The 20,276-nt window shown below is 43.9% G+C and overlaps 1 protein-coding gene across 2 annotated transcripts; it reads right to left on the reverse strand.

The window, feature by feature from the left end:
- Positions 1-4,278: 4,278 nt before the first annotated feature.
- On the reverse strand, positions 4,279-16,151 carry LOC139543594 (trimeric intracellular cation channel type B-like). Of its 2 annotated transcripts, XM_071349843.1 has the most exons (7): positions 15,715-16,023; positions 12,134-12,159; positions 9,584-9,740; positions 7,283-7,467; positions 6,289-6,376; positions 5,854-5,971; positions 4,279-5,271 (listed from the first exon to the last, which is right to left on the reverse strand). In XM_071349843.1, exons 3-7 carry the CDS (start codon positions 9,688-9,690, stop codon positions 4,960-4,962), a joined length of 810 nt encoding a protein of 269 aa, XP_071205944.1. In that variant the 5' UTR covers positions 9,691-9,740; positions 12,134-12,159; positions 15,715-16,023; the 3' UTR covers positions 4,279-4,959. The 2 variants fall into 2 exon arrangements, with proteins under 2 accessions (XP_071205944.1, XP_071205943.1); XM_071349842.1 differs by lacking the exon at positions 12,134-12,159 and having other exon boundaries at positions 15,715-16,151.
- Positions 16,152-20,276: the final 4,125 nt, after the last annotated feature.

Consider the following 20,276-nt stretch of genomic DNA (forward strand, 5'->3'; position numbering starts at 1 on the left):
CAGATATCTGCTACGAGACTCCTTTACGACTCGAGTTTCAACACCACCTCTGTTCTTAATTTTGTATTCCTGTGGGACTCCTTTCCAAACTCTGAGGTTATTTTGTGAACTTGAAGCATTTCGGGATTTCGGGATTTTCTTTTCCCAAGGTGGTGAACGTGGGTGAGTTATCAGTCAAGTTCTGATGCTACAATGATGCAATGTTTCACTATTTGTCTTACAGATAGAAGAAATGTTACATCTGTGAGCTCCATTAGTTTCTACTGTTCCAGATCAAAGAATTAAGACATCATTAGGGCAAATACAACCAATAGACCGAGACACATATAAGGGCAGCATTATTGCACACTACTTAAAACTTCACTAGGGTAGGGGGCAGCATTCGGAATTTTGGATGAAAAGCGTGCCCAAATGAACCTGCCTGCTACTCAGCCATAAAAGCTAGAATATGCATATAATTGGTAGATTTGGATAGAAAATAATCTGAAGTTTCTAAAACTGTTGGAATGATGTCTGTGAATATAACAGAACTCATATGGCAGGCAAAAACCTGAGAAAAAATCCAACCAGGAAGTGGGAAATCTGAGGTTTGTAGTTTTTCAACTCATTGCCTATCGAATATACAGTCTATGGGGTCATATTGCACTTCCTAAGGCTTCCACTAGATGTCAACACTCTTCAGAACCTTGTTTGAGGCTTCTACTGTGAAGTGGGGGCGAATAAGAGGGGATTGAGTAAGGTCTCTCCCAGAGTGCCGTGAGCTGACCACGCGCATTCATGTGAGAGGTAGCTTGCGTTCCATTGCAATTCTAACGACAAAGGAATTCTCCGGTTGTAACATTATTGAAGATTTATGTTAAAAACATCCTAAAGATTGATTCTATACATCGTTTGACATGTTTCTACAGACTGTAACGGAACTTTTTGACTTTTCATCTGCACCTAGTGATTGCGCCTCATGAATTTTGATTACTGGGCTAAACGCGCGAACAAAAAGGAGGTATTTGGACATAAATTATGGACTTTATTGAACAAATCAAACATTTATTGTGGGACTTGGATTCCAGGGAGTGCATTCTGATGAAGATCATCAAAGGTTAGTGATTAATTTTATCTCCATTTCTGCTTTTTGTGACTCCTCTCTTTGGCTGGAGAAATGGCTGTGACCTAACATAATCGTTTGGTGTGCATTCGTCGTAAAGCCTTTTTGAAATCGGACACTGTGGCTGGATTTACAACTAGTGTTGTTTTGAATTTGGTGCCCTGCAGTTTCACTGGCTGTTGACGAGGTGGGACGCTAGCGACCCACATATGAGTTACACTCTCAAACATTGGTATAATTTCAGCCAGTAGTTTTGAAAGTGGTGCTCATGAGCCAAAATTGGTCCCCATTTTTTGTGTGCTAAGTCATCAAATTGTGTACAACATCATCCATTTCGTATGATATGTTACATCCTGCAAAATATACATATAGTTTTTTTTTTTAGAAATGCTTATATGTTACGAATGCAATTCGTACTATGTTACACATTTGTTGTGCTTAAGATCCTGGAGTGCATCTAATTAAAAACACCTCATTTCCATTGTAAAAGAAAAGCAGGCTGAGATATGTGTATTTTTTCAGCTAAATCTGACCCTTTCCTTGGCCTTGTTTAATGAGTCTTGCCCTGGACATGACCACAGCTAACAATAAGATAAATAGGAGCCATTGTTACAGGTGAGAATATAATTCTATATAAATACATTATCGGTAGGTCGACTCAGAGCTTCGAGACGTGGTATCTGAAAATATTTCTCCAATCTGAACATCTTTGTAGGAACTAAAAGTTATCAACTAAAGGTTTTACCATACAAATGTTTTCAAATGTCCAAGTGTTTGCATTTCGGTGTTACTGTATGAGAACGACAAGGACTCTGATTAAAGTGCATGTGATCATTTACTTTTGAAGCGCTCAATAGCATTCACAAGAGAGTAAGTGTACCAAAAAGCATTCCATTTAGAAATGTGTAATTCAAGTGCATTTCCTTGAGTATAAATAGAACATCTGAGTAATAATTATATTTACATTTAAGTCATTTAGCAGACGCTCTTATCCAGAGCGACTTACAAATTGGTGCATTCACCTTATGATATCCAGTGGAACAACCACTTTACAATAGTGCATCTAACTCTTTTAAGGGGGAGGGGGGGGGTTAGGAGGATTACTTTATCCTATCCTAGGTATTCCTTAAAGAGGTGGGGTTTCAGGTGTCTCCGGAAGGTGGTGATTGACTCCGCTGACCTGGCGTCGTGAGGGAGTTTGTTCCACCATTGGGGTGCCAGAGCAGCGAACAGTTTTGACTGGGCTGAGCGGGAACTGTACTTCCTCAGAGGTAGGGAGGCGAGCAGGCCAGAGGTGGATGAACGCAGTGCCCTTGTTTGGGTGTAGGGCCTGATCAGAGCCTGAAGGTACGGAGGTGCCGTTCCCCTCACAGCTCCGTAGGCAAGCACCATGGTCTTGTAGCGGATGCGAGCTTCAACTGGAAGCCAGTGGAGAGAGCGGAGGAGCGGGGTGACGTGAGAGAACTTGGGAAGGTTGAACACCAGACGGGCTGCGGTGTTCTGGATGAGTTGTAGGGGTTTAATGGCACAGGCAGGGAGCCCAGCCAACAGCGAGTTGCAGTAATCCAGACGGGAGATGACAAGTGCCTGGATTAGGACCTGCGCCGCTTCCTGTGTGAGGCAGGGTCGTACTCTGCGAATGTTGTAGAGCATGAACCTACAGGAACGGGTCACCGCCTTGATGTGAGTTGAGAGCGACAGGGTGTTGTCCAGGATCACGCCAAGGTTCTTAGCGCTCTGGGAGGAGGACACAATGGAGTTGTCAACCGTGATGGCGAGATCATGGAACGGGCAGTCCTTCCCCGGGAGGAAGAGCAGTTCAGCTTGAGGTGGTGATCCGTCATCCACACTGATATGTCTGCCAGACATGCAGAGATGCGATTCGCCACCTGGTTATCAGAGGGGGGAAAGGAGAAGATTAATTGTGTGTCGTCTGCATAGCAATGATAGGAGAGGCCATGTGATGATATGACAGAGCCAAGTGACTTGGTGTATAGCGAGAATAGGAGAGGGCCTAGAACAGAGCCCTGGGGGACACCAGTGGTGAGAGCACGTGGTGCGGAGACAGATTCTCGCCACGCCACCTGGTAGGAGCGACCTGTCAGGTAGGACGCAATCCAAGCGTGGGCCGCGCCGGAGATGCCCAGCTCGGAGAGGGTGGAGAGGAGGATCTGATGGTTCACAGTATCAAAAGGCAGCCGATAGGTCTAGAAGGATGAGAGCAGAGGAGAGAGAGTTAGCTTTAGCAGTGCGGAGCGCCTCCGTGACACAGAGAAGAGCAGTCTCAGTTGAATGACTAGTCTTGAAACCTGACTGATTTGGATCAAGAAGGTCATTCTGAGAGAGATAGCAGGAGAGCTGGCCAAGGACGGCACGTTCAAGAGTTTGAGAGAAAAGAAAGAAGGGATACTGGTCTGTAGTTGTTGACATCGGAGGGATCGAGTGTAGGTTTTTTCAGAAGGGGTGCAACTCTCGCTCTCTTGAAGACGGAAGGGACGTAGCCTGCGGTCAAGGATGAGTTGATGAGCGAGGTGAGGTAAGGGAGAAGGTCTCCGGAAATGGTCTGGAGAAGAGAGGAGGGGATAGGGTCAAGCGGGCAGGTTGTTGGGCGGCCGGCCGTCACAAGACGCGAGATTTCATCTGGAGAGAGAGGGGAGAAAGAGGTCAAAGCACAGGGTAGGGCAGTGTGAGCAGAACCAGCGGTGTTGTTTGACTTAGCAAACGAGGATCGGATGTCGTCGACCTTCTTTTCAAAATGGTTGACGAAGTCATCCGCAGAGAGGGAGGAGGGGGGAGGAGGGGGAGGAGGATTCAGGAGGGAGGAGAAGGTGGCAAAGAGCTTCCTAGGGTTAGAGGCAGATGCTTGGAATTTAGAGTGGTAGAAAGTGGCTTTAGCAGCAGAGACAGAAGAGGAGAATGTAGAGAGGAGGGAGTGAAAGGATGCCAGGTCCGCAGGGAGGCGAGTTTTCCTCCATTTCCGCTCGGCTGCCCGGAGCCCTGTTAACTTTATATAAAACGCTCTATGTAAAATCTTAAAATATTTCATAGTAGGAAATACAGGCCAATAAAACTGAATATTTCATATTAAAATACAGTTAAACAGTGGCCAACAGTCATGGATCAGCATCATGGACAGTATTTATCCCTTAGTAAAAACTGGATTAATCAATGCATAATTAGAAAAGGATTATTCAAACTTTAATATAAAATAGTAAAATATAGATACATTTACTGTATAAATATTAAAATCAGCATAGATTATATTTGCACTCATTCAGCCAGTCCCCAATTTCCTCCTGCTTGGCCATAACTAGGGTTGCAAAATTTCAATAATTCCCCTGGCTTTTCAGAAGTCCTGGTTGGAGGAGTCCAGATTTCCTGCTTATTCCCTGATTCCAGGAATCCTCCAACTGGGATTTTGGGAAAACCAGGGAATTTATTGAAAGTTGCAGGAATTTTCCAACCCTAGCCATAATTGATGTTTGAAGATCTGAAGGATCTGGATAAGTATATATAAGTAGTGGTGAAGCTTTCACCATATTGCTTACACCTTACAGATCTACACACATCAAAGTGTTAGGACCAAGGGGGTGGGGGTAGTGAGCAAATTGGGACCTATCACAGGATGACGGTGTCACAGGACAAGGAGGATAGATTGCCCTAGCCAGGATAAGGAGGGCATTACAGCATAGAAATATAATTGATAGAATCGACATCCCCATTCAAGTCAATGTACTAACAATGGGTGGACTGGCAGCCATATTAAGTGTACCCATGCCTTTACCAGTCAAATTCCAGTGTGCTAAGTGGCTGTCCATTCTATAGACTATATTTCTATATAGTACAGTACACAGTCACTAGTCACTCTTCTTATTGCTCTCCGTTCCAGTGCTTTCCGGTTGCTCTTTGGCCTTCTTCGGGGAGCCCTTTCCCCTCTTGTGTGCAGCAGTCTTGGACGGGGAGCCTGGGGCCGTGCCGTTCAGGCCCTCACAGGCCTCTTTGATGCTCTTCTTAGTGGCTGTGGACAGCTTCTTCACTACAAGGGTCTCGGTCTCCGTGGTGAGGGTGGTATATGAGGATGGTGACGGACCAGCGAAGAATGTGCTGTATACGACAGACTCGATGGGAGCAAAGGGTGAGGAAGAGGAGCCGGTCAGCATCATCCTTGTCTGGGGAAAAAAAGAGGGACGGAAGGATTTAGAGGAAAGGAGAGACAGGGTGGAGTGATGAGAATACACTGACTACTACAAAAAATGACTAATGAGGTAAACAGGTGCTTAAATCAGATTAAATGCAACTTTAGTGAGTTGACCGGTGAACTCCAAATTAACGTTTGAGAGAGTTCTGAAAACCTGTGCTTAGATTCAGAGTCGAGAGCAGGAGACCTCAGTGTGAGAGGATTGAGAAAGAATGACGCAACGAGATGAAAACGATACAAAAACCTCCTGCTGGGGCAACACTAAGCCTAATGTTGAGTCATAGCTAATGATAAAGGTAGGTCATTCAAATAACATGGCGAACACAACCATTTAATGCTGTAAGAATGTTGTTTGATTTCCCATATAAATGATGTCCTGGCTGTTTTCCCAGAACCAGATGAATAAACCTATTCCTGTGTTTAAAACACTTTCAGCTGTGATTGTCCTATTGAGTATGCTTTATTAGTTCATGTCTAGGCTTGATCTGGGTCCGATAAACATACGAGTCCTATAGTGTTAGGGTTGAGGCTAGGGTTAAGGTCAGTGACTGACCTTGTTGACGACGGTGAAGACAGTGTAGATCAGCATGAGGTGCTGTTTCTGGACAGGAAGGTACTGGTTCTGCTGCAGGGCAAACAGCACCGCTCCTATCAAGGTGACCTTAGTGGGGCTGCACAAACACAAAAGGTTAAAAGTCAGAGGTCAACTCAGATGTCATGACTTCCCCATTGTGGTTCTGAACAGATTGTGAGTCACAGCGGGTAGGCATTCAGGATCTCCTCTTCTTTGCTCTCCTCCTCGCTCTCCCGTATCAGAATAGGGAGACGCCACCAGACAGACATTATCACACAACAACAGATCAAAGTCAAAGCCAACACAGTCAGCCAGCGACAGATCTGTCACTCAGTGAGTCTCCAATTACATCACTGGGTTTCTGTGCACAACATCACACAGAGCCAAGTACGAGCACTGTTAGAGGAGACTTACTAGGTCATCTTGAGAAGCTCGTTGGTCTCTGGCTTCCAGACTCCTCGTACCAGCTGCTCAAAGTTACTGATCAGACCCCCTCCAGCACCTGAAGAGAAAGAGAGAAGTAGACGCTGTGTAATTGTCCTGGGCTGTTACAGTAGCCTGTGTAGCCTGATCCCAGATCTGTTTGTGCAGTCTTGCCAGCTCCAGTGGTCTGTTTGGCATGACAATGACCATATGAGTTTGCTATACAGCACAAACAAATCTGGCACCAGGCTAACTGCATTATACTCTTTCGGTCCAGTAATTAGTCTAAAAAGTCTACTCAATGAGTTTGTTTGTTGCTAAATAAATACTAAGAATGTAATGTGTGTAAAGGCTTCCGGGCTTCATTTTTCAGGATCACAATTAGTGACAACTCAACCTCATGTTATGTAGAAACATTTGTAAGGAAAAGCGCAGGACATTAACAACGACAACAGTAATGGTTTTGATATCCATTACATTTCACAAACCTGTCTTATGAATGACTACAGACAAGGCTTTACTTTCCAAATGGATTTGCACACAACGTACCCACTGGGCAAAAACTGGTTGAATCAATGCTCTCTCCACGTCATTTCAACAACAAAATCTATGTGATGACGTTGAATTAACGTGGGAAACTGATTGGATTTGCAGAAAGTCCCCAACGTAAGGGAATTAGGTCTTTTTTTCCACCCAACTTTTAACCTTAAAACAATGACATGGTGAATGTTGTTGTTGTTGAATTTAAGTTAGTTGACAACTCAACCGGATGTATATGAAAACTAGATGTTGGGTATACTTTATGAATGGGAGAGAGAGCATTTATGCATCTGTGTGTACATATGGGCATATTTCGCATGCGTGTCTGTATACACACACAGTGGTACCTTAGCATAGCGTATAGTGGCCAGAGGTTGTCAGAATCTGTATGGTTATCAGACTGTATGCTTGTGTGGATTGCATTCACAATAGATGCCTACTGTACCTTTAGCCCATCCTATAGCGATCATCACCAGCAGTCCATCCTTGTACTTGCTGTGTGCCTGAGCCACACCGCCCAGGACCTTCCATGTGCGGGTCACCTCCTTCATACCCGTCAGCACCAGACGCAGGGGGAAGAGGGTGGTACAGGAGTACACCACGTCCCGGGGGCAGTAGAACACCAGGTACCTAGAATACACAGGGAAGGCAGGCACATAGGCATCCAAGCCAGGACTCACACAGAAATGTATGTACACACGCACATACATACCGGCAGACATTTGAGAATGAGCTCTATGTTTACATTCAGTTTACTGTAGTAAACCCCCAGCTATACTGTCTGTTAACAGCAGTCTATTTGGCCAGCAGAGGGCGGTATTTTACTCAATTCTTCCCACAACATACATTCAGGAAGTAGTGAGTAATATATTACAGCAAAATGCCTTGATGCTCCAACCCACATCATTATAACGGAGATAAAACAGGGACTGCAGTGATGCCTCTTGCACCGAGATGCAGTGCCCTAGGCCCCTGCGGCACTCGGGAGCCCCCAGTATATATTACCTTGAGTGTACTTGAATGATTACATATTCTAGCCTTAGATAAAACTATAACTAATTGAACTCTGCACGCCTGGTGAAAAGAGATTTGTGTTGTGGGTTATAAAATAAGCAGAAAGGGTCGTTAAACTATGGTTGAACTGACCCAACTTAGCCCTGAGATGTTTAGATAAGGCTGTGGGTAACTTTTTAGGTCTTCCATTATCTTGAGTTGTCTGCTAAAGTGGTAATAAATTATAGAGTATTTATTCCGAGAATAAATACTATTATCTAATTTTAATAAGACTGTATCCTGTCTATTTTATGTTAATAAGTATCTTACAAATTCTTATAGACAGATTGATTTTAATTAATGAGTACATTAGAGGAATTATTTAATTCCACTAACAAGAGTCAAAATACATTTCTATTTAATCCTCAGATACCCTAAAATGTAATTAAACTATATGTCATACGGAAAGAAGTATGTTCAATAGGAAAACGATATTAGCAGGTGCGTGTCCTCTTCGTCCCACGCACAGACTGATTTCCAAGACTCCCTGTACTAAAACGCATAATTCTTCCTCGTTTGGGAAGAAACAAGCCTGAAACCTTGAACAAAGACTACTGACATCCAGGGGAAGCCATAGGAATTGCATACTGGGAGCTAGATTTTATTTTTTCCCTATACGTTCTATTGGAAGAGCATTGGCTCTCAAAAAATAAATCTGGTTTGTTTTTCTCCTACCATATATATTGTGTTATTGTCTCCTACATTATTTTAACATTTCTATAAACTTCAAAGTGTTTTCTTTCCAATGGTACCAATTATATGCATATTCTGGCTTCAGGGCCTGAGCAACAGGCAGTTTACTTTGGACACGTCAGTCAGGTGGAAATAGGGTCTCTCTCAAAGCTTAGGACCAAGAGGCAGCCTTCAGTTGTTATTCCCCAGCCTCTGGAATAGCCTGCCAGATAACCAGAGGGGGGCCGAAACTGTGGACATATTTAAAAGAGATCTTAAAATATAGATTTTTTGCTTTTCTTTTCCTAAGAGTGCTTTTTAGTTGTTCAGTTTGTGTCACTATTTTGTTTTTTTAATCTTGTGTTTGTTGTGTAGTAAATATTTAAGCTTTTGTTTGTTTATTTGTTTTTTTTCTGTAAAGCAAATTGCGTTGTATTCCATGTCTGAAATATGCTGTATAAATAAAGCTTGATTTGACAAAGACAGGTTCTTAAATGTTCATGTTTAAAAATAATGTACAGCACAGTTCGACAGTCAGTAAGCAAATGTTGCATACAGTATGCATGTTGGATTCACCCCAGCAGAGGGCACTAAAACACTTTGCTATTGAAAAGGAAGCATGGTGGATGTGTTTTTTTTTTTTTTTTTTTTTAAATCTGGGAGTTTAATAGGTGCTATTTTATTCAGCCCTTCCCCCTGCTGTGTTGTGTATCCAGACTGGGAGAGCCTCACAGAGAATCTATGGTCCATTGGTTTTCAGGGTCCACTGAATGCAATCTACACAGTATTCTAGTGTGTATTCCAATGTCTTCCCCAGAGACACTGCATGTTGGGCTATGTTTTCCTGTGATTCCTCTCTCTCCCCATCCCACACTCCCTCCTGCTCCCTCTCCCCTCACCAGAAGGCAGAGGCCATTAAGACATTGGCGCCGTTCGACAGGGGCTATAGGGGTCTCCCTCTATCTCTGTCCCCTCTCCCCTACCGCCCTCTCTGATCTCTTAAAGCTAATAGAGGACTCACCATATGACAGAGGCCATGAGAACGCTGGTGCTGTTGGACAGGAAGGCTATGGGGGCCTCAGCCATCATGAAACCGGAGAGAATGCCCCCTCCGAAGCAGTAGAGCATGGAACTGAACCAGCAGGCAAACGGGCTCCTCCGCGCCACCTCCAGGGCTCCTGAAACCCAGCCACCAGCGGTTAGTTGATCTCAAACTAAGTAAAATAAAGTACAATATAGCACATGACACAATGTGTCCAGGGCAGGTTAAATATTAACTACAGTAGATATAGAATTGAGAACCCAGGTCAGCCACAGGACTAGGATATGGGCTCATCTCGCCTACACACGTTTTGATACAGATATGAGAATCCGTTTTCTAGGACTTCAGAGTAAAGGGCAGAGTTAAGAGCTCAAAAGTTGATTAGGGCTGGTGTCTGCTCAATTAAGGTAAGTGTATCGTCTCCCCATATCCAAAGCCATTCAGCATTGTGTTCCTTCACTCTCAGTCAGACTATGGACACGGCCTCTCAAGGAAGGAATTCTAGATCAACTAGGATCAAGTATTAAGAAAGACTTCCACTATGTATTAGGGACTGACACAGGTATTTGGGTCACTCAGGTCAGCCAAAAAGGTCAGTACACCACAAAGTGTGGCAAACAAGCTAATAAACCCCACCTCCTCTGACAAATAAATGTTATGGTCAATTAAAAATATGGCTAAATATAGCATGTTCACATGGTGAAAATGTACTAGTCAAGAACAAGATCAAGTTGCAACCACTTAGTCACCAAAGATGGAGGGTCAAAAGGTTAATGGCTTGAGTGGAGGGAGGTGGTCCGGAAAATGATTGATGATGGTGATGGAGTCTGCTGATGTACAGGATCAAGTTCATACCAGTCCAGTCCACCATGTGAGCATAGGACGTACACAGCTGAGGCCCTTCTCAGAGCCATATTTAGCACCTTGACTCTGGCCCTTCCTCGTCTTACATTTGCCAGTTCCCCAAGTAGTCTACTTCCTGGTCTCAAGGTTAGCCCCACGCTAACTAAATCCTGTAATGCCAGCCTGGCTAATCTGAGGGATTAAAGAGATTGAAGACTCCTGGAGAGGCAGGCAAGGAAGCCTCCTGCCCTGAGCACAAACGCAACTAGGAAGCCATGTTATTTAGAGTTCTCTCTTGAACACAACTAAGGCTTCCTTTATAAAGACTGCAGAGTAGACCTACGGTAACTACCTATGCTCTTCCCATTGTCTCAATAATTAAAACCGACAGTGTTTATCCTGTTGTGTTCTCTAAAAGAAATCATTGATTTTCCCTGTATTTTGAGGGTTTTATTGACAGGATAAATTGGAAACGGTGGAGAGAGAGAGATCAAATCCATGCAGCTATTCTGTGGCAATGTGTGGTCTGGAGTTGGTAGCAACAATGCTCCTTGACCAAACTCCAAACAACCAACCACACCCCCAACAGTGGTTAGGGGAGAGAGGTGAAGAGAGGTTTTACAGGAGGAACTACAACCGTATCTGCAGTGTAACTATTAAAAAAAAATCGCTGGGTAACTGGCATACTGTTTACATAACATCACATGATATAGATCAAGCAACACGGATTAGTGATTACCTGGTTCCAAGAGAGGGTGAGCTACAGTACACAGTTGGCACACACATACGCACACAAAGAAACACACACAAAACAGCAAATACGCCCAAACAAAACACACACAAAACATACACCAACGGTTCCTCACAACACCAAATCTCAGGCGTCACCAAACCACCATTTGCACAACCATTCAATAGCTGATGAAAATGTATTTTTGTGCATCACAGTTCACTACAGATGGGACACTCGGCGTTGCGCAACAGTACCCATCTGAACACACACATGCATCAGAACTGACAGCCTGCATGGTCGGCGGCGTTTGCCGTTGGAGCGAGGTAGTTGATGTTGCAACCGAAGTCGTGGTTACGGCACATTTGCACATCAACAACATCCCTAATCAAAAGAACTGCCATCATGCAAACCATCAGTTGAAAGCAGGTCGTAGCCAACTGACGGGAAGGTTATAACAGTCGTAATAACCTTTTAAACAAGCGCAGTAAACAGTTAAATCACTGTGATAGCAGGAGGAGCGGTGTAACCATGGCTCCTCCATAATCACTGACACAACAACGCTTAACAGGTTGTTATGGTCAAATATGTAACCTACCTGTTTAAATATAGCCTGCTCCCAGATCGGTTTATGCTCTCTTACCAACTCCTATGAGAGTTGTCACACCAAACAGTTCGCAAGTCCACACAAACAGATCTGGGACTAGGCTAGGTTAAATGAAGGTAATAAATAAACAAGTGTGGTGGCCATGCATGCACCAGATCTGGGACAACACCTTCTGGATAGAAGATTTGTCAACAGTGGCTGTCTAAAGATGAGTTTACTCAGAGCCATATACCGTATACAGTCTACACATACCGTGATGACTCTGGATTGGATTTCTAGAGCAGGTGGATGGGGATTGCTACGGTAATGACATGTAGTAATAAGTTGTACTTGTGAAGTAGTAACATACCTGTCTACTGGGAAACGTACTGTAACCTGTAACATAACCAAAGGCACAACAGTCATGAATACGCCTATGCAAAAGAGTTCAACGACAAAGGTACAGACAGTTAGTTCAATGACATGCATGCAAATGTGTACACAACATCTACTGTCGGTGTCATGTCCCTCGAGTATAGGCATAGTGTTGGTAACACGTAGCAGTGTTTAGAGAGAGGATTTCTTTCTTTCTGTAGAAACAGAGTTGGTTATTTTGTCACAAAGGCCTGCAGCAGTGCGTTTTTGCCGCGTGACAGCAGCAGGGTGTGAAATTAGCTGTGGCGAGCTTCCTGTAGTTGAAAAGCAGGTCATGCCTCGAGGGCTATAAAAAGCAGCAGAGCCAGCAGAGCCAGCCAAGCAACAGGAATTAAGGAAGGCTGTTGCCCACCATTTAGCAGAAGTAAACAAGAGAGGTGAGAGGTTTAGTCAACTAATACCTTTCCGCTGCATATCTGTAGTTATTGAAGCTCGGTTGAGTCGTCTACCCCCTTGCACACTGAGAATCCCTTGAGAATGGGTGAACTGGTCATGCTGCTAGCTAGGGATATTCATTGAGTGGGTTGTTGAGTTTTTGCTTCTAGAGTCCCCAGAGAAAGCCTAAAACATTTGAATTACGTCATGTGCGGTGCAGTGCTTCTCCTTTCGTGAATCACAGTATTTTCCTGCTGAATATACAGTCCCAATAAAAGATAGGAAGTGTTTACAATGTTTCCATTGTGACATTTCTGGGACCTCTTTACTTTTGGACAGGTACAGTGTGACAAATTACACCCCAAAAAAAGGAATGCTTGCTGGAATCCAATCCCAAGTCGCAAACTCAGTCATGACACCAGCAGAAAGAGTAACCCTGCAGAGGTTTAGCTTTTTGGTTGTGCAGGAGACACTGTACACTTTCACCCTGACCGCCATGCCTCGAGAAACCTTGGTTACTAGCACATTTTGCATTCAGAGGGCATTTACAAGTCAAATCTGATCTCGCTGTCAGGCTGCAGGCTGACCTCCTTGGATAGTTATGAGTAAAGTAAATACAACATCCTGGTGTTGCGCTGCTATGTAGTTTCTTGTGGTGAGTAGAGTTGGCCCCAGTCTGTGATATTTCACATGCTCTCTCGCCAAACAGGAAGGAACAGAATGTGGTGTAACCCCTGTCTCTCTGTAGTTCCAGTCTACCGGGTTCATTTACTGGGTTTCTAGAGCTGCAGTTTGTTACTAGAACCCAGTTTAGAAAACAATGATGTCGCTCTGAGAGACTAGTTTTACATCACAGAATCCTCAGTCTGGGAGAAACTGGGGGTTCTCTCTCTCGTTCAGTCTGTTTATCTTTCTGTGTAGGTCTCTCTGGGCTAGGTCTCCGCTGAGTACTTGAGAATGGGGCACTTCTTTTTAGATTACAGACTGTTCACAGAATAAACTAATGCTGCGTTTTTCCATTTTAGATGGCAGACAGACCTCCCACCTCCTGTACAACTCACTCAGTGAAGTTTGTTTGGACACGGCTTGAAATAACTCTGCTGTATAAAAGACAAGTGCTCATGAAAAATACTTTGTGTTTATTATAAAAAAGTATCTACATATCAGTGGTGCTTTTCAAGTGGCTCTAAATGTACAATGTGCCAGTTATTTCCATAAAAAATGTCAAGTCTAAGTGCTTTGTGGGAATCATGACAAGATCCAGTGCTGTCTAAAATTGAAGGACAGCCAGAACAGGATGGAAGACAGAGGGGAAAAGAACAGGCTCTTTTGGAACATTCCTTTCTGGGAGAAAATATGATTTGGAACTTAGAATCTAATAACCTCCATTGTTCTCTGTGGCTTGAGTTCTAGAATTGATCCCTGATCTGATATGGCTGTAGATTCCACTAATATGGCTTGCTGTGTTGTAGAAGCCATCCTAATACAGGCAAGGCTATGACCATATCGTGTCACACACATCCTCCACACACCCAGGGGAGGGGTTATATGAGGACCACTGGTGCATGTTGGGTGACCGTGTGATATTTTGGGAGGTTGACAGCAGAGGCAAACTGCACGAGGGCAACCCCCTCCATTACTCAATCACTCACACCCAGGAAGCCTGTGGGACATATAGACTGTACCCCAATTGACACCCTATTCCAAATTTTGTGCACTACATTTGACCAGAGCCCTATGGGCCCTGGTCAAGAGTAGTGCACTACTGTATATAGGGAATATGGTGCCATTTGGGATGCAGATCATAGCCTATAGGATCAGCAGCGGCTGAGGTTTTGACAGGCCAGAGGGAATGAGATGCCACACAAGTCAGGGAAGCCACACTAGCTCTAACCCTGCTGTTTGTTTCAGACCTGGGTTCAAGTACTATTTGATACCGTTTCAAATTCTTTATCTGGGCTTGATTGAGCTTGCCTGCCGCAATGGAACCAATAGAATAGTCACAAAAATGCAACCATTCATCTGGCACTCCAGACAGACTAGAGTAAATGCTTGAATATTTGTATTTTATTTTGAACTCAGGTCTGGTTTGTTTGGGGAAAAGGTCAACGTTGAAATTGTAAAACTCCACCTGTCTCTGAGCCACTATAAGTGTGACATATAAATATAACAGACTTGGCAACCTTGATGTACAGTAGGCCTGTACTGTAGCTGCTACCTATATCACAATGGACAGTGCCAGTGATAATGTGTTTGTTGTAAATGTTAAGATAACATCTCTATGACGTCAATACAGCCATGCCATTGACTCATTTACTTTCATTGACCTTGAAGCTTATCATAAACACTACCGTGATTCACGAAGAATAGGCTACAGTAGTTCGCCTCCCTTCTCAAGCACAGAGTATCAAAAATCTTATATATCTGCAACTCTCCAGTTACATACAGTTCAGGCTACAGTTTTAATCTTAAGTAATTAGTCCCCACGCCCTGATACAGCACAATACACTATCTCACTATGTTTGTGGGAGAGGGATTGTGTTTGTGTGTGTGCGCGTGCGCGCGCGCAATCACTGTCCACTATATGAACTTCCAGAGGCATGTATAAAAACTTCCAAGGCTGCAAAAGTGGCGTGACTTGACCGTGTTAATGTCAACTGGGCAAATAGATAGAACATAAAACAGATTTAGCTAGGAATCATGCTGTCACTTTAATATGAGAGATGTCAATTCTCAAATTAATCCCGCAGCATTAATCCATTCCCTAAGATTATTATGCCATCCAGCTGTGGGTATTTAAAAAATGAAAACATGACGGTAGACTATGTCAACATTCAACGTGGCCAAAAACGTTAAATTGTGTGGAATGTTCTCCCAAGTTCCACGTTCTCACGCGCTTAATCGAACGCGTACTGACACGTCTGGTGTGGAGGCAACTCGAGGCTGAATTCTGTCATCAGGGAGCAAAAAAAAAAGTGTAGTATTCAAGCCTTGCCTTATTGTCATTAAAATATGGAAAGTAACGAAGCAAAACATTCAATAGGCTAGTAGATAGATTCAGCGTTTTAACAGTTATAACTAGGCTACTGTAGTGAACTAGACCGGTCAATGTCAACCGGCTGTTGAACAGTCTTTGCTTACCTGGCTGTTCTCGCAGTGCCATCACTGAGACAATGTAATGCGCCGTCTCAAAGTATGGAAACATGGAGAGACCAGCCAGTCCATGGGACACTTCGTCCAAATTCAGAACCCCAAACAAATCCATATTTCTGTTACTCTGGAATCCCTCGAGTTGAGTGCTCTCTAGTTCTACTCTTCGAGGTGTTTAAATAAGTGGCAGTCGTCCAACTCCGAGCATCTGAGCAGTCGGTTAGTGGTTTATCCCCAGTCTGTCTTGTCTTCAGAGTTCAGATCGAAACAGCTGCTTCTGACGAGCGCAAAACTGACAACACCTGGTTATCGGTCAGCAACGGCTCCCTATGGACAAGGGACAGCCAATGCAATGCCATTGACATCAGGCTGCGGGTTTTCCGGCTACGTCGGTCCGTCAATGATGTGGCGGTTGGAGCGAGCGGAGCTCTCTGATTGGAAAGAAGTGGAAGGATGAGCCAATCAGAGGTGCGTGTGTGGTTCGCGGAGTGCCGCAATAGGACATGTTCTCGCAATACACTTCTGCACGCGCGTGGACACACACGCACACACACACAAGCACAAGCATACAGAGCTGCAACTATTTACGTATTTGTAATGACATGAGCACCAGGTACAGTTATGCACAGGTCATTATCGTTGCAACTGTTTACATTGTGCATAGGTAGCGTGTAACAACTGTGCAGGTGCACTTTGCATCAGACATTACAGTATAAAATGTAACAATTTGTGTAGGTTACCTACTGTAGACTAGCTACCTGCCAGAAAGAAAAACGGGAAGCATGTTTTATGTGTAGGTTTATTTTGATCGAACAGTTCATGAACATGAACAAGAACATGTCTACCTACTACTACTGTAGATCAAATTGGGGGCTCAACCATAGACTTAGATAGACATCGCATCTTTGTATCTGTCCCATTATGGCGCCCCGTGAGAGCACGGCAGCGCCATGGAGCCCACCTCCATTTTAATAAATGTTCTTCTACTATATCTATAAGTTGGCAAACAAACTGAAAGGGTACATACTGCCACTTGGAGCATGTTGTTTGAACAGGTATAAATCCAAGGTTGGCGATTTGCTGCCACCTGCAGTTATGGAACGGTTGCTCATAGGTATAATTCATTGGCTGACATAGCCACAGGAAGATGTTTGGTGGTGGGGGTGCTGCGATTTTTGTTATTATATATTTTTTTGCTGACGTTACAGATGGCTATATCGGGCCTTTAATACAGGACTAGTAAAGGACCAGTAAAGGACTTTTTTTGTAACTTTTTTGAAATTATGATTTCTCATGGGATGTTGCAGCACCCACAGCAACCCTACTTCCCTCGGCTATGTTGGCTGGTAATCTCTCTTGTTGACCTGGATGGAATTATGTGATCCTTCTTTAACCCAGAGGAAGTCCCACCCAGTTGACTACTTCAAAATGGAGAAAGTCCTCAATGGCGCTGCCAAGGGCCAGCGTTATGGGGCCTGGCCCGCCCTACTCTACCTCATTGCCCGTCCAAATAAAATATTGAAATATTGATTGTTTATTTGACTGAGACAAGCGCTCACAGAAAGGCACATCAATCTCAGATAAAGCATCTGAGCGAGCGAAACAGCGCCCCTCTGTCTCAGTATGTGTAGATCATGTATCTGATGCTGTCTGGACAAAAATAGTATGGCATGTCATATCATGTCATGAACTCAAGCTTACGGACAATGTCAAATGTGATATAGCGAAGCACCTGAGTGAGTTAGGTGTGCAATTACGCATGTACTTTCCCAAACCGGATGACACAAACAACTGGATTTGTTATCCCTTTCATGCCCTGCCTCCAGTCCACTTACCGATATCTGAACAAGAGAGCCTCATCGAAATTTCAACAAGTGGTTCTGTGAAAATGTTATTTAATCAGAAGCCACTGTATCCTGCCTTGGCAAATTGCGATGTTAAGACACTGACGCCCTTTGCAACCACGTACCCATGTGAGAGTGGATTCTCGGCCCTCAGTAGCATGAATAATAAATACAGGCACAGGCTGTGTGTGGAAAACTATTTAAGACTGAGACTATCTCCAATACAACCCAACATTGCAGAGTTATGTGCATCCTTTCAAGCACACCCTTCTCATTAACCTGTGGTGAGTTATTCACAATTTTCGATGAACAAATAAGATTTTATATGTAAGACGGTTGAATAAATAGCAAAATTATGTCAATTTTCCCATCAAGTGGTATGTTTCCACCAGAGGCGCAACTTTGGTTTTAGAAGTGGGGGGGACATAATTATTATTATTACATTTTTCTTTTTTTTATCCAGTGAGATAAACACTCCAAACAGCCTATCCGACCGCTCGGAGGCGTCCGCAAGGTTCCTAACGCACACCTGTGCCTTGTTTTGTATCACATTGCAATGATAAAACGGGGGGACAAAAATGCAATTTCAGAATCTGGGGGGGGGGGGGGGGTGGGATGTCCCCTCGTCCCCAGTGAAAGTTGTGCCCCTGGTTTCCACCAAATGGACGTGTGGGTAAAAATCAGTGCGTGATGACATAGTGCAAATACTGTACAATTTACATTTTCGCTTAGGTTTTCATGTACCAAATAAAAAATCGAAAGTTCATTGTGTTTCCATCGCATTTTCAACTCTACCATAGTTTTGTCACAAGAACTGTTGCGTTAAACGGCAAATGTGCCTTACCCTGCCTTACCCTGGTCTTGAGATTATTATGGAGATTATTATTTTTTTGTCAAACGGCAGTCAAGCATAGATCATCACGTCACCAGAAAAAGACCCTCGATATTTATTGGAAAGCAGCATCAAACTCATCACTGTGCACTTACACCACCCTGTGAGGTTTATCATAATTTATTTAGTCTGTAGCCTAATAATCTACATGGTTTCCCAAGTTGTAACGGGAGGACCACACATATCTTTGCGTGACTCCAAATTTATTTCAAAATGATGGTTATTGTATCAATATTTGCATATAAAGGCGTTGCCGTCATTTCCTGCATAATTAATTTCACCAACACATAAAGATCCCACCATGTCTAACAAACAAATTATCTAGGGAGTTTTTCAGAGCCACCGTGCTTCTACATCTGCATTGCTTGCTGTTCAGGGTTTTAGGCTTGGCTTCAGGATAGCACTTTGTGACATCTGCTGATGTAACAAGGGTTTTATAAATACATTTGATTGATTGATTGACAGGCTGTCATTATTGAAATGAAACTGTTCCACAAAAATCATAACTGGCGTGCAGATCGCTAGGATAAACGTAAACTCATGCGTTCTGCCTACATCTTGGTCATTTAACAGACACTCTCATCCAAAGCAACTTGGCTTGAATGCCTTGCTCAAGGGCACATCAAAATATTTTTCACCTAGTCGGCTCAGGGGTTTGAACCAGCAACCTTTCAGTTACTGGCCCGACGCTCCTAACCACCAGGCTACCTGCCATCCCATGAAAAATCGTGCCTCCCTATGGAAATCAAATGCCTGTCCAACTGATTCACGGGCCCTGGAGCTGCCCATGCTAAAACAGGCTTTTGGACACTAGAGTCATCTACCACTTTGTGCTCAACAAATTCTAAATCATTGCCAGCAGAGGTCAGCATTGTATAGTTAGGATTTCTATGTTCGTCAGCAACTGGGAATGTCTGTGGGAACACTCCTGCCCAGTACCCACTGACTGTAATGCACAATACAGGCCAGTAGATTGAGACAGATCATGTACTGGAGATTTCACAAGTCCATGAGGTAGTGGTGGCATTGGTGCTGACGCAGGCTAATGTCATTTTCAATGTTTCCTTCGATAAACATACATGTACAGTCATTGTTACCTCAATTGAAAGTGAAATACATTTGGTTTCACAAAAGATTATTTATAGGCCTATTAGAAGTTCTTGGTGGAAAGTCCCCTTATGGGTGATGCCACAGCACCGAAACTGTGAAGAAATGTCTACTAAAGCCTTGAAGGCATAGGTAGGTAGTGCTGACCCTGTACACAGTACGAGAAGAGTACAGTACCATTATGGCACATAGAAAGGTGATAAAGTGAGTCCTACACTATAGCAAACACAAATCAGGTTACTGTGACAACAACCGGGTTGATGCTGGTTGTGAGAGGAGACTGAAAGATTCAAACCCCATCGTCACTCTGTAATAGTAACCCCCCTGTCCCCTAGTCGTGTGCCCCCCATACCATAGCTCCCCTGTTCCCACCCACCAGCTATCCTCACTGTCACCCCTGTCCCTAAGCGCCTCTGTGACTCTCCAACCCCTCACTGTTACCCCTCAGCCCCCCAGCCCCCCTCCCCTGGACCCGGCTGTGACTCCCCAGTTTCATCAGTCCCTCATGCCCCCAGCCATCTAGCCTTGTCCAATGCTGCCGTTTTTATCTCGATACCAAATCATTTCGGGGTAACAATTAATTACCTTACTGTATTGTCAAAAAGAAACAAAAACAGCTTCTAAGCAAAGAGCAATTTCTCAAGCAAGAGTTTTGCTAGGACGGTCTAGGAGTGGTCTGAGTGGGGAGGGAAACACTGAAAACTAGCAGA

This window comes from Salvelinus alpinus, chromosome 18 (genome assembly GCF_045679555.1).
Source record: "Salvelinus alpinus chromosome 18, SLU_Salpinus.1, whole genome shotgun sequence".
NCBI lineage: Eukaryota > Metazoa > Chordata > Actinopteri > Salmoniformes > Salmonidae > Salvelinus > Salvelinus alpinus.